General features: G+C 46.4%; 1 protein-coding gene and 1 long non-coding RNA gene across 4 annotated transcripts; one reads left to right on the top strand and one right to left on the bottom strand.

The window, feature by feature from the left end:
• Positions 1 to 314: 314 nt before the first annotated feature.
• Positions 315 to 20,421, bottom strand: LOC107275051 (sodium/hydrogen exchanger 9B2). Of its 3 annotated transcripts, none has more exons than XM_015754797.2 (7): positions 20,131 to 20,421; positions 17,673 to 18,622; positions 16,902 to 17,276; positions 12,091 to 12,355; positions 11,270 to 11,470; positions 4,554 to 4,718; positions 315 to 1,469 (listed from the first exon to the last, which is right to left on the bottom strand). In XM_015754797.2, the coding sequence occupies exons 2-7, from the start codon at positions 17,990 to 17,992 to the stop codon at positions 942 to 944; spliced, it is 1,854 nt and encodes a 617-aa protein (XP_015610283.1). In that variant the 5' UTR covers positions 17,993 to 18,622; positions 20,131 to 20,421; the 3' UTR covers positions 315 to 941. The 3 variants fall into 3 exon arrangements, with proteins under 3 accessions (XP_015610283.1, XP_015610284.1, XP_015610282.1); XM_015754798.2 differs by having other exon boundaries at positions 17,673 to 18,597; XM_015754796.2 differs by having other exon boundaries at positions 17,673 to 18,503.
• Positions 20,422 to 20,926: 505 nt separating this feature from the next.
• LOC107275052 lies at positions 20,927 to 24,924 on the top strand. Its single transcript, XR_003058202.1, has 3 exons — positions 20,927 to 21,385; positions 21,666 to 21,788; positions 23,074 to 24,924. It is a non-coding gene; the product is annotated as an uncharacterized LOC107275052 (long non-coding RNA).
• The last annotated feature ends 58 nt before the right edge of the window (positions 24,925 to 24,982 follow it).

The raw sequence follows: 24,982 nt of genomic DNA, 5'->3' as shown, positions 1-24,982 counted from the left end.
TTTCTGCGAGCAATTGCATCTTCTGCAAGAATCTCGTTATTTCGAATCCTCTCTGACTCGTCGCTGATATAAACCCACGTATTTCTCAAGATATCCCTCGACAGCCTCTAAACAATAATTCCGGTTCGATCTTGAGGTTTATTTTGAAACTCTAGGCTAGGATCTTCCACTAATTTTCCTGTTGCCCGATCTTACGCGAGCTTTCACGAGAAATCGGGTTAGGGACGAGTCATTACCGATCACGAGAATGAAGATTCGCGTGACTCGAACAATGCAGGAGGAAAAAAAAAATGAAAATTTAAGACCTAGACGAATGGTCTTTATCCAAAAAAAAAATTAAGTTTATTATTCAAATTCTCAGCTTCTCATGCTTACTTCAACTTGCGGAGGAACAATTTATCCGGAAAGACTAAACGATGCTTCTCTGTTTATTTACTCCCCGCAAGCTCCAGCTCTACATTGAATCTCTACGTATCTGCGTATCTATATATATGAATGCCCATGCGCATGCGTACGTATCTCTGATATATCTACATATATGTATACAGGTATATCTACAAGACGCGAAATAGTCTCGCTGATTTAACACGATCCTGATATCAAGTTTCTAGATTTCTAATCGCATCACACAAGCTTTCACACGTGAGGGATGTACCGCCATAGATGTCTATACTCTAATTTGATTATAAGTATCTAAATGTGTAATTACAATTTTCCAGACGATTAAAACTCGTAAACGTATTCCTGAATGCAAACTATCGAAGGCACTTGGCCGTGACGCGTCACAGGCAACGTCACCAGAACCATCTTATCGTCTCTCAGAAGCTGTACATAGGCAGCGAGTAGAAACCACGCGAACTCGAGAACTGTGGACCGAATGGAAGGAGGAAAGAGTCTCGACGGTTTCTTCACCAGCTGTCTGTCACCTGGAACACGAGCCTTCAGGGTTTCCCTTCCTCAGCCTTGTCTTCCAGATCAGGATCTTCGTTGATGATGGATATATCTCGGATGGACTGTCTGCGGTGTCTCCAACCCTCCGGTGGCGCCACTGGAGCAGTCACCTTCGTCAGGAGTTTCGGACCGGACAGCGTGATGATGATGGCACCTGCCGGCGCCGTTAACAATATCGAGAGGACCGACAGCATCAGGACCATCTCGGCGTAGCGGACCTGTTCCGAATTGGTAGACGCCACGATATCGAGAGCCACTGGACCTAGAGCAGCCTGCACGGTGGCCTTGGCCATCCAGGACAAGGACACGAAGATCTTCTCCTTGAGATTGAGTCTTGATCCAATCCCAACAAGAACGGTTACGGCGATACGTATGATGATACCAGCCATCAAGCATGCCAGACCGAGGTACACGGTGCTGCCCTCCAGTTCGTTGATCTTTATCTGAGTTCCGGTTATGCCGAACAAGATCGGCTCGAACATCATCCAGAAAATCTCGAAGCACGTTGCTACGGGATTCTGTAATTCGAAAAAGACAGAACGAGGCAAGATTAATGAGGAACTTCTAAGAAAGAGATCCAAGAAGCAGGGGAATAAGGTTCGGGGTGCCATTAATAGGTCAAGCGAGGTCAGACTACGTGTCGATGGTGTCGGGCGTGTCAGGGTCAGCCGACGGAACGTGTATATATACATGGGAGAATTACTCAATGTCTTAGAAATAAGTTGGCGGAGGATCGAGGATTTCCGGTGAGGGCGCTTCTGCCTACTGGTAATTAATTACGCGTAATTGAATTGCATCATTCGGGAAGCTGGGTGAAAATTAATTAACCCTGCCGATTGAGATGAGCTAGTTCGAGGTTGCCAGTTCGTTCACCTGACAATCGTGCTATTCCTTCGTGCCTCGTTTCCCTCCCCTCTGTAAATTATTCGCTCGGCCAAAGGACTGCATGCAGGATCGTCCAGCAGCGTGTCGCCTAATTGTCTGAATGAATCTAGGAACTCGTTAATTGTCGCTTCTCCATTTCGCATCGGATCAAGCAAGAGACTGTCGCAAATGTTGGAATTGCTGCCAAATGTTAATCTGAAGTTATTTAGGAAATGGAGAAGTCCGTTGGAGCGTCTAATAGGGCGGTTGTACTGGACTAGAGTTTGGCTTCGGTTTGGACGTGAATTCCTCCGAAAGCTCAGCGTCTGCACGTTCCTGGGTTCCTGCTGCCTACAAAAGCACAGAGAATTCCGACGAAGCAGCCGTCGCTTTACCGGCAGAGGTAAATAGGAATAAACTTAGTTCCCAGTTGCCGGTTCCGAAGGGAGTTTACCTCAAGTCAGTGTTACGAGCCGAACTCTCTAGCTGTGGCAACTGCGATAACTGCCGACTGTGCTCGCGAAACTGAAGGGACAGTAAGGAATTGGCGAATTCAGAAATCCAGGAAACACGCTTGTACCCACAGTGTCATTTGCGAACTTTTCTCATGAGCGAAACCTGCATTTCAAAATTTCTTTTTTCTTTCTCCCTCCAGCTTCCTCTCCGTCCTCTTGTAATATTCCTCTTTCTCCAATTTTCGCAACAACGTACTCTCGGTAAGAGCGGCTCGATTCCTCTCTTGGTCGGCGTACCGCGGCGAAGGGAGAAGGAGAGTATGAGAAGGACTCGCAGTGGTCCAGACCCGGATTCCAGTCTTATACGAATATCCCGGTTCCATCTTCTTCCTCCTTCTGCTCCAGTTTTCTTTTCGTTACTTTGCCTCACTTTCCGTTACTTTTCCGAGTTTCCCGTACACGCCACATCCGCTCACCGAGATAAAACTTCCTCAAGCTTTTTCTCCCACTCCTCTAACGACGAGACCCTCCTCTCGCTTCCTCTTCCATCTATTCTCCCGACATGATCCACTTTCCGATCCAAGGAAAGGCGAACGATACACGTGTAACACGATATCCGTTTAATAAAGTAAAGTGGACTTTTATGAGCCCGAGTGCTTCCCCTGCATCCATATAGAGACAATAAAGCGATAGGTGGATTTCGGAAAATATGCATTCTGGACCCTTCTGACGTCTATACGTATCTCCATGCTGCTCGCTATATGTATATGTAAAGGAGCGTCAACCTCCAACAGAATCGAATCCACTCATCCGTCGCGAATTCCAACTGAACGGCGATAGGATGCAGATTGTGGGAAACATATTGAGAAAGTTGAGCTTCGAGTCTTGGATTCCGAGGAATGACGAAGTGCGAGTTCCAGAACGAACGAGGGACGAAGGTTCAACGATTGGCTGCGGCATTCGCCGACACTTTATAAGGGGGAAATAAAACTTCCGCCTGTAAAATGACTCTCGGGTCTTATTATACCTTAACGGGATTTTGACACGTTATCGGCTCTTTATATTTCTCCCTCTTTTTTCCCTTACTTCTTCGCCTTAACATACGAGCTGTCATATGGGAATTCTCAGATCGTTTCCATCCTGCTTCAAAGGCCCATTGAATTCCGTGCAAATTCTCTAAAGCGAAACGCGCTCGATGCTTTGGTCTTTGCTAAACGCGCCACGTGCACCGCGCGCAGCTACCATCGGAATCCTGACACTCGCTTCTATGAAATTGAGGGCAGCCCGAGTGGCTGTACAATATTACAGCTTCGCCATTCGTATTTACTTGTGAAAATTGAAATGTGCAAAACCGCGAGTAGTAAATAAATGCCGGAGCCTGGAAACCCGCATTCGCCTGCAGCCAGCATCGAGGAAGCCTCAATGCCCATAACGGATACGCAGCGCCACCTCCGCTACGGCCACCACCGTCACCACCAATGCCACCTTCGCAGCCGCCTCTTCCACGGGCTGCCACGTGTCTGGAATTTGTGGCTCGGCGTAGTCTTGGCCCGTCTGGTATATCCACGGTAATTTCCATGGCGCCGTAATTAAGGCTGGTTTCAAATTCGCTAGATCCCAGCCACAAGGCAGACCCCAGCCAAACCAACCGAGCCAGTCAGCCAGCGCCGGTTTAGCACCAGCACCACCCACCCTCGAGTGATGGGACTCTTTCGAATCCGTCTGATTTTAATTTCTTTCTTCTCCATTATACTCTTCACTTTTATTTCATCTCCCTTCGTATTCACCCCACTGGGTCTTTTGCCCATGTATACCGCGCTAATTACACTGCGATAATTATCATCAGCACGTATCTTATTACGAGTCCCCGCTCGTATAAACATTAAATTCAACCCGGATAAATCCGTTGTTTAAACTGTAAACTACAAGCTGGGCGACATGGGGTTTGTTTCGTGTGCTGAGGCACCCCCCCCCCCCCCAACCCCGCGAACAGTCGTGACAACTGTTACAACTGGTAGTCCCGTCACGAAATACAGGCTTACGCGAGGAGTCATCCACGAGTGGAGAATAGAAACCGCGAAGAGCACTCTGACCACCGGCAACACATTGAATAATCCAGAGGAATTAGAAAGCAGGAAGATCCTCGAGGATCCTGGAGGATATTGACCGAATGTTGGATGTTACCCGTAAGCAACCTACTCCTATCCCCAGATCTACTTCCGCCTGCGCATATCCACCACCAAGGCAGGCAAAGTCTAAATGAATTAATCAAGTACTACTTACGTCATCGACATCCCATCCTTCCTGCTGCCAGAAGTAACAGCTGACGAAGGCTGCAGCGACGACGGCCAACGGTCCAGCGCCGCCAAGTTCGATGGATTCGCTGCCGAAGACAGCGATCAACCCCCCTCCGAGGAGCATCAAAATTCGTAGGGGAACCAAGAAAGACTGAAACGATAAAACAGACCGAGATGAAACAGTAAATCGATACAGAAGTTCTTCTAGGAGATTCCAAGATTTCCCCTTGACAGACTCGTAATATATTGCGTCTATGTAGACATGTTCCGGTAACCATCTTTGAATTACCAAAAGACCCTACCCCTCTGGAATGGTACTCCAACCTCAAATTCGTACCGGGAATCGCACGAGGTGTCGCTAGTGTCACGTGTCCTCCAGGGTAACTTCGTGCACGGTCGGTGACGTCGATGTGAAAAAATGTTAAATTAATTAAAGACTCTAATTTACGTGGCTCCTTCGACTGATTCTGAGCGGAGAGGCAATTTGCAACTCGCAAGCTCACAGGCAACAGTCTGTGACCTCAAACTGATGAAATCGGCTTTACCTTGAGTCCTTGACCTTTGGCTTACGCGCTTACGACACGTCGACCCTGGACTAAGATTCATAGCCATTTATTCGTACCACCCCTTATATCCAGCCTCTCTCTCCCACTTGTACATTTCACTCCTTCATCCTCCCTGGCGATTACGTTAACTGCCACCCCGCGGGCGCCCATCGTTTGCATCCCTGGCCAACTAACGCACTCACTTCCCTCTCGGTTCTGCTAATGTGTTCGAGCTTAACGACTGCGCCGTTTGGGGAAGCGACTCTTCGCGGAGCCAAAGATCCGAATAAGCCGCGTGGAATAACCGCGAAATTGGTCAAGGCGTCGACTCACATTTGTAGAGGGTAGCGAGGGGTGCGTAGGCGGGGGTGGAGGGGGGGAGTTAGTCAACTCAGCAAACCAATACACTGAGACTCCGCGCTTTCAAGAATACAGATGGTATCGCCATGGGAACCTCGCTGGAAGCATCGTTCAATCTCTTCACGGCTGACGCGGTATCCCTGAACGATAGGATAATAATGATAGAATTGTTTCGCTTGAGAAAACACGGAAACACTGCCTATACGATTGGACATGTATAGCCAATGATATCTTTGTACATTGACTTGGGATTGAAAGACAATATCTTCCAGCGAATGAATTTTCGCCTATGGACCGACGCGTGAAAATTTTTGTTTTCAAGAAAAAAAAAACAGAAACCCTTCAAAAGCCAATATTAACTTGTTATCGATGTACAAAGTCCTTGAAATCATGTAGAAACGGCACAGACGGATAATCCCGAAATTCATAGAATAAGAAGAAGACACGTACAGCCGCAAAGCGAAGATGCAGTTTCGACGAGAGTCGCGAGTGCTGGATATTGCAATAAGCCGTCGAATATTGCGTTCGTGAGTCGCGCGACCTACGATGTTGTACGTACACAGGGAGATAGCAACACGGGATATTCACAGGAAGAGAAGAGTGTGGACCGGCAGACGATGCGATGCAAAATGTATAACGTAAAACCTAAAGCAGCTACGGTGCATCACGTGGAAGTGCGCAATAGTCCGTTTTGCCACTTGCCACCCGCCGCTCCGGTATCCGGATAGGTAGAAACATTCGTAGATACGTAGGGTACGTGCTCTCTCCCCCTCTTACCCCACCCTCCCTCCCGCGCCCTCGAAAAGCTCAAGAGAGGAAACCGGGCTGGGCCTCCGGTGTTCTCCTCTTCGCTTGGGAAGCTTCCACGGATTCTCTTTTGGTTATATCCGTGTTCTTCGTGCTCTCGGGGTGCGGAGGGACGTGGGGGGGGCGAGGGGGGTCGAGGGGTGACTTTGCCACTCTCCTCTTATGTCTATATAAAGATGTAATGCAACCGGCTGCAGACGAGTGGTCTCATCCTCGTGACGGCAGAATCCGCGCTCGTTGCTGATGCCTTCTTGGTTAGCCGACTTCAAGTTGGCGACGCGACGCGCCTTTGGAAATTCCAGGCGACCATAAACCCTTGCGATTGCGTATCGATGGATGCGACTGTCTGGAGCATGTGTCGTCATTTCAACTAATCTTTGTCACTGTTATCAATATAAATCTGAAACTCGCTCCTCGAACCTGGTGATCGCCTTCTTTTGCTCTACCAGACCTATTGCATGCATCCCTTAAACGATTTAAAAGTTATTTAACAATTTTACATTTGTAAAGTACTCCCTGAAGGTGACTGCGGACCGTGAATCAACTTTATTGCCAAGTGCCATCGTTGCCAGAAGCACAAGGTCGAGCACGATCGCGAGGAGGAGGATGAGCATAAGCTCCTTTGTCTTCGCACGTACTCCCTTCCTACCGGAGAGACTCTTTTCATGTTCTTAAATTGCTTTATCGAACGCGTCACAGGGGCCACGAGAGATCGTTCGTTCGGGTCTTACACGACAGCTCACAGAAATAGTATACACGGATAAGTAATAGTAAGTTTTCAAGCCCGTAGGATAGGAGATGCTAGTATGTGGGTAGCGGATACTGCAAAGAGATTCAGTCTCCGAATAATCATTCTCGTTCTCCGTCGGAATTTCCAAGTTCAAATAGTCTAAGGGAATGTGGCAATCGCGTGTTTTCGAGCATGCTTTAATTAGGAATGAATTATAGTGAAATCGTTCGCCCAAGGAATCGAGATCTCTTGGACTGCGACAGCGTCGAATTCGAGGAGGGGGAGAAGGGGCAAGTAAGGGGAGGAGCGGGGGGGGCGTGCCTGCCGATTAGCACCAGTTTAAAGGTATTACGTGTAACGTGTACCGGGTACTTTGAAAAGAGGAACTCGTGCGGAAGAACGATGAGCGCAGGAAACTCCTAAAATTAATGATTCGAGGGAAAGAAGAAGAAGCGAAGAAGAGAGAAGCTTCCCTGGTTTCCTGCGAGTCTCTTCGTAGAAGCAGTCGACAACTGCGTGGTTACAGAATTAAATGAAAGCACAGTGAGGTAACTCGGAACTCGATATTCTCTCAAGACTAAGTTTTTTCTTCTTTTTCTTTTCTTTTGTTTCCTCACTTTGACAGGTGGAATAACAAATGTATAGGAACCGAAGCAGCCGTCATCGATCTTCCCACTCGGTTTACTCCCACCTGAATATGAAAATGTCCATAGCGGTTCCATTCTTTGGAAAAAGATCCCCGTTGGGGCTGAATAGACGAGAACGAGGAAGACAAGGTGGATAAGACACAGGTTAGCCAACCAGGAGACACGTAAGGGGCAAGCACTGCAGGTGCCGATGCGGCAAAAATGCTGGCCGGGACTGCGCTCCGATTTTGCACAAACATTTAATTCGGCAAATCGATGGCAGCTTCGTCGCACGAATTGAATTTCTAATTTTCCAATCAATACCTTCCGCTCTATTCGCTTCAAATTAAATATCGCATTGGCATCGCACTTCGTATGGAAACCCTCAGCCCCCCGCGCCCCACCTTCCGCCTACGACAATGACCTTCCCCAGGTCTCTCGCGTTCTCTCTCGTCCCAGCTTCTGTCCAACTTTTCCTTGTTCCGCAAACGCCTGCCCTGCATTCCGCTCTGTCTGCTGCTCCTTCTCGTTCTCTAGACTGGTCTCTCGGGTCTCGGGCTGTCTACGGCTCATTGCAAAACTCACATTTTACAATCTGCAATTCATGAGGGTTCCGGGAGCTTTTAAAGGACCGTGGAGAAGCATATCCTGTTTTGGGATTTTATTACTCTGCCTCGAGGAACGGGTTCATTCGGAGCCCAATAAAATATCGCCCTGTCAACTATTCAACTATAATGTATTTCTATAGGATCCTTTTCTTACGTAAGAGAATAATAAAAGCGCCGGCAGGAAGGCACCCACTGCTATACGCACCAGTTGGAGCCCTCGAGAACGATACGGGACTTTGCGCCAAATTATGACATGCCCGAGTCGCGTCTTTGGGGTCCGCAGGAATTTGGTGACTATTTGCGAGGTGGAAAGGAGGGACGTTACAACGCGCAAAGGATTCTTCACTTTCGGAAACTGTGCAAGCATCATCACCATTCCGACCTTTTTTACCTTCCCTGGAAGGTTCCCTACTTCGTCCGATCCTCCTTGGCTCCTTTTTTTTTTACGATCAAAGGAGTTCCGTTTCCGTAGATATAGACTCGATGAGATGTTATTCTTCCTTCTGAAAGGACGCTTTCCGTTTCATCGAACCTCTCGGCCTCGTTACACCCTTCCGAGTATCCCGAGGATCCCGGCGATAGGACTCAGTGCCGTATTGCAGGATCCTGGGAAAACTGGGCTAGGTCCATGGATCGGGAATATCGGTATCCTAGGTCACCTTAAGAGCCATCCTGCCGTTCAGACTCGTTTCTCTCTCTCACTCTCTGTTCCTCTTATTTCTTTATTTCTCTATCGACCCTCATCGATCTCTATAACCTTTCTCTTCATCCCAGGATCCAGCACTTCCGGCCCTCCTACCCATCTCCGTCTGAGAGATACATTCACCAAACGGAAGCAAATTGCAACGATTCACGGTAAATCAATTTCTCTTTTGTCTCTCGATGCTCTCTTGTCGAGCACATATCTCCTTTCACCCTCTTCGTTTCCTTTACCCCTTTTTGGCCCCCTCGCCCTGCCAATCCTCATCCCGCGCCACACCCTGCGAATCCAAGAGCACCGGAAATACTTCCGCACGCGAGCAGCCACGTCCCACGTACATATAAATATAACGCAGATCAGACTGTTCCCGATTCCAGAGTCGACCCTGCCGATCTTGGTGCGAAGATATCCAAAGCAGACCGTAAAGGAAAGAGATAAAATGAAACGTGGCAACTAATCAAGCCTCAGTTAGCCAGTATGACGTTACGACTCTTCTGAGATTTACGAAAGGAAGTAAAACCGGCCAAAATATCCAAAGGCGGAAGTGGAAGTAGCAAATGGCAACGTAACGCGCCAGGTCACAACCCCGAAGCCATGGTGTAGGCGACGTTCAGCAGCTAATGTTCGAGGACGAGTCGTTACGAAAGTTTTCGAGTAGCTTTACGAGGTGCGGAACAGTCTTGGACGGTTATGATCTTGGGAAACGGGCAACGGGACGTTTAGATAAATCCCTACAGATCTACCTTAAGACCTTGTTTATCTTGCAGCATCAATTAAAATACGAATTCTCGAGACGGCGCTGCTCCTTCGTTACGACTTGATGACCCAATATTGTTTACCGGTAAATCCGAGGGTCCGCCTTCTTTGCTCTTCCTTTGGACCAAATCCTAGGATCCCAGGATCTCGTCTTCCTAGGCTCCTAAACTGGCTTATAACCCACTGAACAGCTCCGGGAGATCCCTTCACTCCGACGACAGGTGGAGCAATCTGAAAGACGGTATCCAGGAACCGACCCAACTTAGGAGGATCCGATATGGCTTAATCTAGCCTGGTATCAGCTCGGCTATCGGGTTTGGATACCTGGTCTAGTATCAGGGATGCGTTTCCGTTTGAGAAATTGACGGAAATCATCGATCGATATCAGTACCGGAATTGGCCGATCGTCCGCCTAATACTACCTACGTACCCCAATACGTCCCACTGACCCACCGCACGTTTCTCATCCATGGCCTACGATAATATCTGACCGGACCGTATTTCAAGTTCGATTAGCTTCTATCTAGCGGAAGGGAACTGGAACTACCGACTGTTACGGGAACGAGGTAAATTCGGAACCTAACCAATCTCCATCTCGATACGTTTTATGTGCTTTATAATCCCCTCGATCGATTTCGAAAGCGCCATTCCCGCGCCCCCTCGTACGCTCGATTTCTTCAGATTGAAGAGAGTATCGGCAGGTTAATCACTCGTGACTAAACTGAATCCACTCGATCCGCAATGGACAATCGACTTGTAGCCGAGCGACCAAGTAAGCCCAACCGACAACTTTCTTATTCGTTCCATCCGTCCATCCATCCTCCCTTCCAGCTTCTCCTTCTCCAGCCATAATAGATTCAACCGCTTCTAAGTTCTTTCGCTAGTCATATTGTCAGTCTCATTTCACTTTCCTTATATCTTTCTCCAGACTCCTGGATGGGGATGATCCATCCGGAATAGCCACAAAGAACCACTTAATCTCAAATTTCCTTGCCATAATTTTCAAACGACTTTATTCTCTCCTACCATCATTATTTATGTCAGTAAAAGGTCAGTACTGTTTATCCGTTAATATACAATCGAAAAAAAAAATGAGATCTGTCCTTTACGATACATCAGTTAAATCGTGCCACGAGTGAATGAATCACGAGTCACGAGACATCTCGAGTTCTCGAAAAGAGAGATGGAGAGAGAGTCCGTAATTGCCATATAAATCAGGGGCGATGAGAATCACGCGCAGTCTCGCTAGCATAATAAACTCGGCTTAATGTCCAACCGACAATAAAATGATAAACGAATTCTCGGCCGATATCTATTGTCTCAACGTCAATAAGCAACATGTGACTTTTGAAACAACAACGTGTACGCGCAATACGATTATCCTCGTGGTAACCTCATCAACCTCTCAGGCCAACGAGCACTAATTGATTCCTTCGTTTCGTGACATTTCAAAGGCTTCACATTGTTCACTCTTGAATTGCCTTTATTGAGTTTATTAGCGAGAAAATCATGTGGAATCGTTTAATGCCAGACTCTTAAATCCAATTAAAATTCAGGCAAAAGTACTCACGTCTCCCTTCTCCGGTACGTATTTGGCAAGGCAACCCCAGATGATTCCAAATCCCAGCCCACCGAAGATGGCGATCGGACCTTGGAGTATCTGGTACCAAAGGGCATCGTCGGAGAACATGATGCTCTGGATGATTCCATGAATCGCCACGGATGCTGCGTCGTCGATTCCAGCAACAGCAATAATAAGGGTGGGAATTCCCTGATGGAACAGAAAAATGAAGAGTTCTTTAATATTTATGAGATTTCATATAATTCCTTGCTTCGTCTCTCCCCTTTTAATTCAAATGTTTACCAAGAGTACTGCAAAAGCCAAAAGGTTAGAGGGAGGTGTCGTCGAAGTAGGGACCAGAAGGAGAGTGGCAAAGGGAACAAGATAATTTCTTTATGCAACGTAAAGTTGACTCAAGAATATTCCCATGAGAATTCTAAGAGCCATGATGAGGATTTGGTCTGAATAAGGACGACGGGTTCGGGAACCGGCCAGATCTTATTCCAGGAGCAGGGCGCGTACAGGGAGGCATGTCTCAACGTTGGTATTGGAATCCGCGAGAGATAGATTTTCTTCCTCTTCTTCTGTCAAAAAATACACACGGCTATCCGATTTAAACCTTTTACAGGTGGTATCCGTCTACGGACTTTATTGGTTAAAACGAAGAACAAAGTTCTGTATTACCAACCTCCGATGCATCCATACAGATATTACCTAATCAATAAAGCGTGTACGATAATATTGAAAATATTTTTCATTTTTCAATTTGTTTCGTCTGGCTCCTTCGCAGCGATCCTTTCAGCTCGTTTTTATGGGGCCCTTTTTCTTACCTTAGCAACGCCGTATCCCTTGTTGCGGAGTCTAAAGAGACAAGGTACAACGACGGCCGGCGAAACAGCAGATATGATGCTTCCCAGGAGTAAACCCCATACCCATGGTAACCCGAGCAAAAAATACGTGGTCACAGCCACCGCTCCGGCTTCTGCGAACCATGGGATAAGACCCAACTTTGGGACCGTGATTCGCAGCTTCTTCAGAGCGTTTGGATCGAGGTCGAGGCCGGCTCTAGTTAAAATTATTACCAAAGCAATTTTCCTGTAAACGAAAAAAAAAAAAAATTCATAAACCGTCAAGCGATAATTCACATAAATTATCGAAATTCAAAAAAAGAAAGTTTAAGAGTCGGGTCTTTCGTAAGGAATTTTCGGGAACTATGCATCTTTAGGTGGGAAGCAGAACGTCGGAATAGGGAAGCAGGAAGCTGGAAGCTGGGAACCAGTAATAGGATAAGTTTTCACGCTGTTTCCTAAACCAGTTTTACAAAGTCGTCGCTGCTCTGCTTTCCGTTCCACAATCTTTTAGGGGTAAGTCTCAAATGTCGCAACACCCACTCCAACTTTTCCCCTTGTGAAAATGAATGGAAACAGCGGAAGAAGTTTCTCATTGTAAGCACTGGCTGCATCTAACGTCCGGTCATTCTTGGCACTGCTATGTTATTCTCTTGTTAGATTTTAATTTTGAAAAACACGAGTAGTCCTACTATGTCAAATTGGTGATTCTAATCACGAAACACAGATACGTCTCATGATAAATATAGATTAGACAATATCGAATTGAAAGTTTTCAGTTTCTAATCTAAACAATATAAATGATTTAAAATCAGTTAATAGCACATATAAGAAATCAATCAATAGGCGATAACAATATATGTCTATTTAATTGACCTTTTCGACATCAATCATACGATAAAGGAGCAATACGATAATCTGACAGCACACATTGGCATCAGATAAATTTTGTTTTCAATCGAAAGGTCTATCTGATTAATCCAAAAAATATAACCGATCGACATATATAGATTCCGATGATCGATCGAAAATCAAATGACGATCGTAATTGGCAATGAAATATTTGTATACATTCGAATTAATCTTTCCAGTATCAGTAACCGCCATACGATCAATTACGCATGAGATGTAAGTCGACGATATAAGAAAAAAATAAAAATAAAAAACAATATAACAAAAATATTAAAAGTAAAGCGGCTCTACGTGATACTGATATCGAAATCTGATTCGCAACGGCGTCCATCATCCTGTTATAATGAGATGCTTAATTAACGCTATCCCTGGGGCTGATAATTAATGCGGCAACCTGATTCCTTCCCGTTTCTCAGTAAAATTTCCACCCCTCGTTACTTCCATCTTAGTGAAAATTGGAAAATTCGCAACCTAAACCCGTCCCTCCTCTGTTCCTCTGTCATACATAAGGCAGCAAAAGATAGACGGAGAAAATATGTGCGAAAAGAAAAGAAAAGAAAAAAAAACAGAAAAAAGATGAACCGAGAAAGAGCATCCGAGGAAGCTCAAGAGAAAGATAGAGGAGAAGAAGGAGGAAGAAGAATACAGAACTTGAAGATAGGAGCGTTGAAAGTCGAACGTTCGAGTATTCAGTCCACGAGGAATGAACACACCAAGGTATTTTACCGCTCGTATAGTTCGACCTTAGCGCTTTTAACCCAGAAAGGAGGAAATTCCTGGCATGCTTTCGCGCTCCCCGATAATCCCGATCCGCGCAAGGCATTAAGCTTCCCTTTCGTCCAGCCACGTCTAAGGCAGCAGCCACCTACAAGCCAGTAAGTCAGTAAGCCACACAAACACGCGCTGGCAAAGTAAGCGCATAAATACAACGGCGTAGTATTATCAGAGAAGGAGGAAAGGCGAGTGGGATGCACGTATGTACGAACGTAGGCTGCGCTCTACTCTCTCTCCATCCTCCTTCCTCTCCCGCTCCGCGCCGTTCGCCCTGTCGCGCCTACGTGCCAAGTTTATTTGTGCCTCGTGCACTCTCGGCCCTACTTGTCGCTCCACGCACCAGGAGTCGGACACTATTCGTTACGTAACGTTACGAGCGCATTATGGACACGGCTTGTGTAACGCGACCGTAACGCTCATTCTGCATCCACCTTGTGGACTGTGAATCGCGCATAATGCGTCCGCGAAGACGCATCAGAGATTCTTACACGCGATTCAGCGCGTAGTTCCTTATTCACTATGATTCACTTATGATACACTTATGAGTTGACTATGATTGATCAGTTATCAATTAGCTGTTAACTCAAGCGCTTCGAAGATTTCGATAGGTTTTCGATTATCGATACTTTGATCGAACAGATAATCCTTCTAATCGAATGAGACTCGCGTAGTTTCCAGATGTTAATAGGATCTCGGTTCAGTTTCGGCCAGAAACGTCACTGCGATACCGTAAGGAAGGCAGGTATTATCGAGCTGGCAATGGTGAATATTTTCTTTCGAAAGATTCAAGCCGATCGCCGTGAATTCCTTTGAACGACGAAGACACTGCCTTTGACTAAATGAATAAGAATTCATGAGAGATCGTTAAGTGCGGCCGTCACGCGGCACTGGATCACATGGAAGCCCCATAATTGGGACTCGCTTGCGTCGCTATTCAAATTCCGCCGGATGACGCCCGTCACTTAAAACTCAAGGCACAAAATAACCAAAAGAATTCACAAAGATTTTGCCTTCTTTCGAGTGCTGAAACAATTGCTCGACGGGTCGGCGATTTCGTAATGGAAGTGAGGAAATGTTTAAATAACGAAGTGAGAAAAGAGGCGCAAGGTGTGCCGGGCCAGTTGAAATTTCGATGCTAGAAAGAAGCCGAGCCTGAGCATTTTATTAGATGGACTCGACACGTAAATGGGGAAGATACGAAGCTTATGTCGATTGTCAAGAAATGCCGCGCAATTCTGGCAGCTCGACTCTTCTGTTGATGAGTATCAAGGCCCATCGTGGTTACAAGATAATCGGTAATCGTTTCACAACTAGATTTCGCTATCACATTGGGTCACGTTAAGTCACCTTCGCTATCGTCAATTTCCTTCTAAGATATCGCGAATCAAAATCAAAATTCTATTGACAGATTCGAGAATAAAGAAAAAATTTTCGTAAGCGAAACAAAATTAATACAGGTATATCAGACGGTCTCTGGGAAATCTGGCTCCTACTAACCTTACCTTATATCTGGTGCACCGATGTAACGCATGTAAAGTGTTAAGGGATGTAAGGAATGTTCGAGGCTGTTTTCTACGGCGTTCAGAAATCTCTCTCAGATGCCCGTGTTCGTTCGAGTGTATCGAAACTGCTTGATTCAATGTTCATCGGATGTTCAGGTATTCACGAAAGGGTTGAAACCGATGGCTACGGGTGGGCTGAGAGGAGAAGGAAGAAAAAAGGCGGCAAGTTCGAGACTAGTGCATCGTTGTGCACTTTCAATAATGCAGTCAAGGGTGTCTTATGTGGAATGGGGCCGGAAGGGGGATGAAATCGTATAAAAGTCCATAGAAATAGAAGAAAAATGGAAGCTCGAGGAGAAGACGCTTGGCGTCACGACGATGGCACCGGGAGAATAGTACGGATGGGCGTCTCCCCGGGACGCTGCTACGTGAGCTCTAATACATATAGACAATTCTCACATGGCGCTTTCCTTCTTATTTTCACATTTCTCCTTTTCTTATTTTCTCTCCTGTTTCAGACTTAGTTTGGACAGGAGAAACGGGAAAGTTAAGGGAAAATAGAAACGTATGATATTTAGGGATGAAATTTAAATCACTGAAATTTCATGTTTCCTTCTTCAAATTCGTTCTGACCGAGTTCTATTTATCTAGAAACTTTCAAAACATTTCTAAACTGGATTAGTAACACAGTGAAATTTTTAAGGCACTTGTAAAATTATCAAAAAGTCATCATTCACTGTGTCACTTTATCTGGGAGTAATTAAATCGAGCTTTCTCGATTGATGTGTTATCAGTTTTAATGTCAATATCACAGAGTGATTTGATCTACGATCGTTCATAGGACATTCAGATGTAATAAATCATCGACTATAATTCTAGATATTGATAACTTTTAATTTTTCGATTAAGAGCTGCACCAATCGAAAATCCAGTCGAAGAAACGTTATCGCAAATATTTGCATTGTGATCGGAAAAGTCTGAGCGCTTTTGCAAAACATCGAATCCCCAATTTCTCAACGTTCTTACCGCGCCGCAATTAGCACCAACGTGCTATTCGGGATCGCGTCACGTGATGAGCGCAAAGCAGAAGCACGAGTATCGGCAAAAGCGTAGCGGCCACGTAAGATTGTTCGAGAAGGAATTTCGAAACTAACAGACTAAATTTGTTTGACAGAAAAGTTTGACCTGGCCGAGAAGATTATCCATACTTCCAATTATCATGGTTAGAGAAGTTCGCAGCGTCGGAAATGAAGATCACGTGAAAGTAAGAGCCTCAGCAGCGTACTGTGGCTTGTGGCAGCATTCGGCAAGTCTATTTAGTTGCAATGCCACCTACTTGTTATGCAGTGCCTCTAGAAGGCCTCGACCTTAAAAGTCCCAAGGAAGAGGAGGCGGGACGCGCGAAGGAGGAAAGTGAAGAGACGAATAAGTAGAAGTGCGAAGAGACGGAGGAGGAGGAAGGACGGGTTGGGGGCAGAAGGAAACAGAGGGGCGATCGACTTTGGATTTGCAGTCAATCAGCCTTCCTCCCTATTGTCTCGGGCGCGCGACGCGAAGGATCGAGCGATCCGTTGACTCTTTGTGATTCGCGCGCAGATGACTTACCTAAGATTCGAGACGACGACCGAGTAGTTTCCTTCGATGCTTATCAGCCCTGTGTTCTGGAGGATGAGGCCGGTGAGGAGCATCCCTATGAGGGCCGGAAGGGTCGTCAGTGAAAAGAGCCATCCGCCAAAGTGCGCAGCGATGCTCAGGGTGGCCAAACTAAAGAGAGGACCACCCGGTGCTACGTCATCGCCGATGATCGAGTAGGTCACTCCCCAGAGCAGTAGGCCCAGCAGGAAGAGACACAGTATCCTTGCGAACTTCCTGTACGTGGGGCAGAATGGCTGTGGACAGGCTCTTTTCCAGCCTGGCGGCTCCCATGACGGTGTGTTGTCACGTCCGTGACATCGAGCGCAAAACAGATAGAGCCACGAGCTGAAATGAGAAAATCCTCCGGATATTAATAAATTCGTAGGAATCCTGGCACGACCCTGGTATCCCAACGCTCAGTGGTCTTACGAGTGACTGACTGAAGCCTGGGTCAGCAGGTAATTCTTGCGCCATTAAATCAAGGTCACGGATTGCGTGTCTCGATACAATTGCTTTCTTACGACGTGCACGTAGAAGCAAACACTCGAACGCGCCCGTAGGATCATCGTGGCTTGAATAAAAGTCGAAGAAACTTCGAGTTTAGCAACGTCCCTCCCACCTGTCAATTTACGTTTAACGAACCGGAAGAATTCCCGATTTTTCCAAAATTCTCGAGAAAACTACGTAGAACGTAGACAAGCGAAGGTAACTCGAAGTAATTTCACGAAAGGGACGACTTACCTCTCGAGTTGCTCGGAATATTCGATCTTGTCTCTGATCGAGCTGGAAAGACTCAGGCCCGATCGCTTCCTGTTGCCATTGATCCTCCCGTTCTCCAACTCAAATTTGTACTGGTGAATATTCTCGGCACTGCCGGCGTTGCTCCCGCCGTGATGGAGAATGGACTTTCGTCTACTATGTTCCGAATTATGCTCCGAAGCTCCGCTAACCTTTCGATTGTGCTCGAACGCCGCGTTATCGATTCCAAGTGTCTGCTCGCTGATCGACACCCTCCTGTTCTTCAGTGCTTCCGTTGATATCGAGGTGTTTGTGTTCTCCATAGCGATTCCGAAGAGTGATCTCGCTCAACCGGGCGATCCGACGATCGGTTCAGGTCAGCAGTGACGATCTGTTTTCTCCAAGTGACTCCTGCTATCTAATATCTTGAGACGATACCGGTAGGAGAAGCGACCGATACAAGTCACGTGTTTAACACCTTTGCTTGCGTCTGCTGCAACTCTTTTAGTTCTTTTCTTTTCTTTTTTTTTTTTTTGGTCAGTCGATCCTGGGCTCTAATCTAATTTCGGCGTTACACAAGTTATTAGTACCGACCGGCGATTCTCCAGGCAGCACGAATTACCAGGCCCAGGGCAGAATCCTTGAGATCCTTTAGCCGCTTAAATTCGATAATTCAGTCGTTCGGCCGTCTCATTCACTTGCGCTGACAAGTACATCCCTCGTATGGATTTCTTCTGATGTCACAGCTGAGCTCTACCACTGTGTTCCTCGCGAGACGAATATCGATGAGAAACTCCTAGCTGGCCTCCGTCGTAGCTTCGGCTCGACTGGCAACTATTATCCGATCGTAAAATCAAGTAATATGTAATGTCAGATATGTCGAAGCACGAGATTCCCCCACTGCAGACTCTTTATTGGACACCCCGGTCTAGAAGATAACACCGTCGTCGCGCCTTCGATGAAGATCGCGTCGAGCCCGTCGTCACGTGGAATGAATTGTCTCACGTGACTATCTGACTCTCAATAGGAGACAATGAAGAGTCTGGAGAGAGGAGAAGAGTGGAGGAGAGTAAAGAGAAACAGGGATTTCCAGTAGGACGGGGAAGAGTCAAAGAGATAGACGGCGAGGAAGAAAGGAGGAAGGAGGAGAGAGAACAGAGATCAGAAGAGGAAAGCCCGAGTGAGTGGTCGAACGTCGCGTCACGATCCTCCGATCTTCGCTGGTCAATGACTGATTGCTGCGAGCGTGTAACGAGGCGTCCTATATTATTAGGCCGTGTTTGCATGATCGTGGTGGGGCTTGAAAAACTAAGTACGTATATACGTTACAGCCGTGCACATAGGTACACGATCGGATAGCTGATTATTATCGCGGCAGGATGGGCACAGCTGGACGTCTCATTGACAGTCCATTGGGCCTCTCCCATGGCCGACCCTTTTACGGACGATTATTTCAGTCCTAAGAAAAAAGCTACGCTCCTGCACGAATTCTACTGCACCGGAATGTGGAGCAATTGATGAGGCTATTCGCAAAATCGACAGATACGTCATCCGTTGAGAATCTACTTTCAGAAAAATATTATCAACGAGTGACACAGATAACTCTATTAATCAGACTCCGTCTCTTTTAAAGGTATAATTGCGTCTAACGATCCAGGCGAGTCTCGTGTCCTGTATTGCAATTATTATCTTCCGTAAGAATTTTCTTCGTTTTTATTTAGCTGTTACACAACTTACGCAATGTACATACGATCTGGACTTTCAAACGATGCGGTAATGAAAAATGCAATGTCGAATGGTTAATGCTAGAATCTCCTTAATTTCAACGGAACAAACAAATTTAGAAGACAATATTTTTAACCTGCTCGCTTGATCACCTTGTGTCATCAATTCGAATGATACTGTATTTCCCAACAGCAGCCAAGGCGTAACGCCGAAATTCTTCGTGCCTGGAATACGTGTGACTGGTGCAAATCGTCGTCCGCCTACTAAGCTCATAATTTTTGATAAAAGCCAATTCTTTCAAATACCAGGTCAAGTAGAAGGTAAAAGGTATGGACGTAAGTGAGTGAGCGAGAACAGTGGTAGTAACCGAATGAATAAGTGAGTGAGTGAGCAGGCAACAGTGGACTTAGCTGTCTGCAGTTCTACCCATATACATCGACGGAGACGCAGCAGCACTGACCCAAAGAAAAGTATTCTTATTCATAGGGTGTACGAGAGACGATGGCTTGTGAGAAAATTGTCCTTCTCCTCAAGGAGGGTCGAGGTCGATGGGATCGGAATTGCAAATTTCCACTGGAAACTCGCAATGACTTTGCTCACATTGGAAATAAAGTTTTCGCGCATTACGAATCCCTGTACTAACACGTGTCTCTGGAGCAACGAAGAGAATAAGTTGTCTATTTCGTAAATAATGTGTTTTCTTTTCATTGTTGGTAATACGTATTGTTGTACTTACCAAATGAGCGTTATCCTCCTAGCGTAGCAACACTATCAACAAACAGACATCTCTCGGATGCGACGTGTTTAGATCGTGAACAAAACTTGACAGTTCGCCCCGACGCCCTGGCGATTAATGCCCGATCGGTGTGGATGTGAACTTTATTGACAAGAAGAACTTCCTTAAGGAAATAGTGAGTAATAGTTGTCAAAGTATCTGTATGTTGTGTATCGCTATAGGATATTAACAAGATCCCAATAATTCGATTGGTGAATTGTGAGAAAGCGAGTAGCCCGTGCGATCAGCGACTGGTTCGAGACTCACGAGCGAATGCGCATGCGCGAGACGTCGTTACTACACAGATCCGAACGATCGAGACAACAAACCGTTGGACTAACCTTAAGTCTACATATAAACGACCGGCTACCGACGGATCACAGTAGTTGACGCGATTCTCTGGCAACGACACACGCCAGACGTGCATTAACTCAGCCGAAGACAAGACGTTGCGTGCCGTCCGACTCTGTGGGGACAAACGCGCGTCGCGAACCTACTACGTGTGCCCGAGTCCAATTAGTTCTCATTGTCGTCGCTTAGACGTCGTTCTGACCTAACTCAGGAAGGAGGCGGATGAGGGAGGCTCGGACTGGGTCGTGATTATCTCTGAAAATCCAGAGTGAGCCGGTTCGACATTCCTTTTGGCGCCTTTTGCTTTCCCCATGAATAATTGACATTTTCTAAGCTACCATGAAGAACGTGCTCAGCTCTTTCTTCGCTTCTTTCACTCCCCTTGGACTTTCTCCAAATTCCCAGATATCGTCGAGCATCGAACGTATTGACTCCCTGTGCACGACTCGGTTTGAGTTCAACGGAGGGAAAAATCTGAACAGTGGCAGTCGGGGCGTCGAACGTTGTTTCGCGCGTGTCAGTCAAGGCTGAAAGTGCGATGGAGGCTGGTAGCCACTCTTCGTGGAAAGAAGGGAAGAGTGGGAGGGGAGGTGGCAGTTTTGGGATTTGTACGAATCAGGAGATTATACCGGGTGGCGCAGAGTTTCCCATCGTTGCCACCAAGGGGTAGGAAGGGAATAAGGGCCAAACTTAAATCACTGGATTGATTCTGGCTCTTGTCGCAAATGGTTTCACGGATTTCGGCTAGATACTCTTGTGCACTGAACTATTCGCAAGTGGCTTTCAGGCGAACTGGGAAAAGGGCCTGGATATTTGGCGCAGCTCTGTTGCTCTGCTTATTCGAGGCGAAGACGTGAAACAATCGGTAGGTCTAACTTAAGTCCACTGAAGAGAAAAATCGGAGAAGCTGAATCTCGATGTTGCGTCACCGTTGCTACTTGTGTTGGGAAACTGATAGGTGAATTATACCGGGTGACTCGTTTGGTTTGTACGACTTCGCTTCCTCTTCTTCCACTTGGAATAACGAGCCTTAGCAAGCTGCGACTGATAAAGTGTATCAAATCTTGGGGGCCTTTGCTTCTCGTGCTTAAAGATACAATTCACACCTCAAAATTCTACATTATTCACGCATTGTTATTTCGCAGGGGCTGCTCAATATAAATACGATTATTTCAAGACACGAGGAAATTTGACGAACGGCGAATGTCGATGATCGAAAGTAATCTGAAAAGGAATCTGGAATCAAAGGCACTGGATACTCTAAATTGGTAATATACATATACATATGCCTACGCCTGTCCTAAATTTCATGCGAACCAAATATCCTCGAGAGACTTACATGCTTTCTGCTTTTCCTTTTTCGATTACAAGTAAAATAGATAGAAATCAGAATCTCCTCTGTACATAATTAAATTCCGAAATTTCAACTTCTCAAAACAATCAATCTGTATTTTAGCCATGCAGCTGACCGCACTGCTGTCTCCCAATGCAGCGAACGGATTCGCCAAGATAACGGCTTCACGAGACTCTACGTTTTCTATTTCAATATTTTCCATATCATTTGTCTCAGCTTATACATATATACGACATGGTACTAGCCCTGGTGGAATGACTTTTTATCCACCCGTTAGAGCATCACCCAGTCGCGCCCACGACAGATAGATACGAGGGGTGGCGAGGACCGCTACGAGGAGGGATGATCCAGCCGAGCACAAATACCCAGAGAGACCTATATCGGAAACCCGGATATATCCGACAGAGGAATCTTCTCCACAGACGCGTTCCCATCCACAGAGAACGGAAGCTCCGGGTATTAGGGTGACAAATGACAGGCTGCCCTCCTGACTGCCAGTAGCCGTAGTCACGACGTGAAGTCAGGAGCGTAGCACGCGGGAGGACACCTGTCTGCCATTCGTAAAGTTTCCTTGGCTTCTTCGAGAATTGGACCTCGAGACCCCTTAGCACAGGCCGCCCTTGCCATTTCATCCAATGGAAAACCTCGCTCAGAGTTATCACCATAAGAACTTTTTTCTCGCGGGTTTTTTTTCCGGACCATCTCGGAGAAGACATTCTTGGTTATTTGCAGTCTTTTGCTTGGAAGGACCAGGAGACTCGGGAGTCTATGGAATATGGCTGCGCGATATTCCAGGGTTTATCTACGGCATTGGAAACAGCCACGCTCCCTCCACGCTGGGGCGCACGCCTATTTCCATTTTATCGAACTCGCTGCTATCAAACGTTGAATTTCCTATCGCAATATTCCACTTTTTTCCAACTCCAATCGTATCTGCATTTCTTTCTTTTTCTCGGGCTTTTTTACTTTCTCTCTCTTGCTTTTCACTACCTCGAGATCCTTAACTTTGCGGAACTCTTTCTCTCTGTCTCTCTCGGATATCCGAATCGAATCCACTTGCTGAAACACAAGCGTAGGAACAGGAAATAATCCAACTATCATTTCTCATCCATTCTGTCATCTTTTCCTTGAAATTCTCTATCATTTTCTTTACCGTTTCTACTTTAATGTTAACCTACTTTGCAATTTTATTCTGACAGATCTACCCTCGAACCAAAAATATGCGCAACTGCTAAAGAAACAAGAAATTTATTGGAATTTATTGTTAGACCAAAAAATGACAATATTGAAGAAAATTTAAGTATTTATTTTCTTTGAAGGATACCTTCGGAACGAGATGAATGTAACATGGAGAGAGAAGAACATGGATCGCTGAGGTATTTCCTGGACGAGCGAGAGAGTCATCCTACGGAATGTCGAGGCCATTGAGAGCGAAAGTGTGCAGATAAGAGGATCCCGTAGGACTAGACACGAGACTTTGTCTTAAGATAGGTTACAAGCAGAAGCGCAACATAGGACACTGGTGCTGCCTTCCGAGAAGCACGGGAAGTTCGCTGAGGATCAACAGGAAAGTTTCAAGAATTTAGGTTATTGCTGGAAAGTTCGACACGTAAACTCGGCTCTAGCTGCGAAACCTAATCTCGCAGCAGCAATTCCTTGCATTCTTTAGTCCACAGGGATTGGACCCTGGAAAACTTGGAGACTTCTATCAAGAAGCATACGAGAATCAGGGAAACGCAAGAAGCCTGTCTCAAAGAACGAATGTAACTTTTCTAGACTATTCTAGAAACATCTGATTCCAGTTGAGAGCAGGATTGGACAAAGCTTCAGGGAGATTAAAATAAAGCAAGAGCGCAAGGAGTATTTCATAAATAACGATCGAAAGTAAAAAATGGCGAATGCAAGAAATCCAAGTAGGTCCGGAAGCTGTGCAATTTAGACCACAACGTTCTTCCACGTGTAAGCGAAATACTGTATTATGATGTAACGGCAAAGCCGCAGCTACAGTCGAGCCACTCGGTCTATGCCATAGACTGTATGGTATGACTAATTATACTCGAGCCTGAGGCAGATCTCGTTGGCTCAACCCTCAAGAGGTGGGAAGCATCCCATTAAAGCAAGCTCATGCTTGGGCCCCCGCGTCAATACAGAGCCGCACACGAGGAAGGAAAGTGGTGGCGCGCACGCGGCCACCCCTTTTAGACCTTCAGATCGCAGCCAACCAGCTCTCCAGGGGGGGGACCCACCTCACCCCCACCCTGGAGTACCACGTCCACCACGACGTCCCATTGTGTACCGGGCATCGTAAAGAAAGCTGCGAACGGTTTTCAAGATTACTCGGATAAAACGTTTCTGCTGACGAGACTGGAATTTCCATTACCCTAAAACATCGTGCAGGCGTTTCCCTGAGCAGCAGCCGCCGCCGCATCCCATCAGCGCCGGTTCTCCGATCCTCTTTGTAGTTCGAAAGGGCAGGCACCCTGAGGGATTCTCTCGACCTGCAACCCGAGCCGCCGGAATCAGTACTTTTAATGACTCCTTTCCAAGAGAATCGCAAAATTAAGAGCGACCCGTGCGTTGACAGTTCCAGACTCCCTGAAAATCTTCAATCCTACCAAGGACCTCCGAGGATCCTCTTAAGCTCGTGGAAAATAATGAGTCCTAAATTCAAGCATCCTGGACCACCTCCTTGTTCTGTATTCTTTAATACCAGAACTCTCTGAAGTCACCTACCGGATTACGTCATTAGTCCATCGTTTCATCGACCCAAGAAAACATCTAGATTCCGGATGATCCGTCTCGGTTGAATTTCAGCCACATCCTGGCTCGTCGGGATCATCTAATTAGCCGCCATAGGTAATCCCATTGTGGCCAATTAGTCGAGTGATTTGAACGTTGCGACGTCCTGATCGTGCCTCCTCTTACTTTTTGAGATAAATTCTCCTGGGCCTACTAGACTAGACGCACGGGCTGACACACATAGATATGTAGATCCTCTCGTAAATCCCAAGTGACACGCCGAACCTCCTGAGCCTCGCTCTGTCTCTAATCCTAATCTCTTGGCTCTCGATCCTTACTCCCGGAAGTAAGTCGGGACGTGAACTCCTG

This window comes from Cephus cinctus, unplaced genomic scaffold, assembly GCF_000341935.2.
Source record: "Cephus cinctus unplaced genomic scaffold, Ccin1 Ccin1_scaffold0123, whole genome shotgun sequence".
Taxonomy (NCBI): domain Eukaryota; kingdom Metazoa; phylum Arthropoda; class Insecta; order Hymenoptera; family Cephidae; genus Cephus; species Cephus cinctus.
The sequence above is the reverse complement of the archived record's forward strand: the minus strand, read 5'-3'. Positions and strand labels throughout refer to the sequence as shown.

Excerpts from the sequence above, each read along its gene's own strand:
- LOC107275051 (XM_015754797.2), bottom strand. The coding sequence starts at position 17,992 with ATGGAGAACACAAACACCTCGATATCAACGGAAGCACTGAAGAACAGG. Across the intron at positions 11,471-12,090 it reads AGGGATACGGCGTTGCTAAG|GGAATTCCCACCCTTATTAT; the intron begins GTAAGAAAAAGG and ends CTGTTCCATCAG. Across the intron at positions 4,719-11,269 it reads ACGTACCGGAGAAGGGAGAC|TCTTTCTTGGTTCCCCTACG; the intron begins GTGAGTACTTTT and ends TTATCGTTTCAG.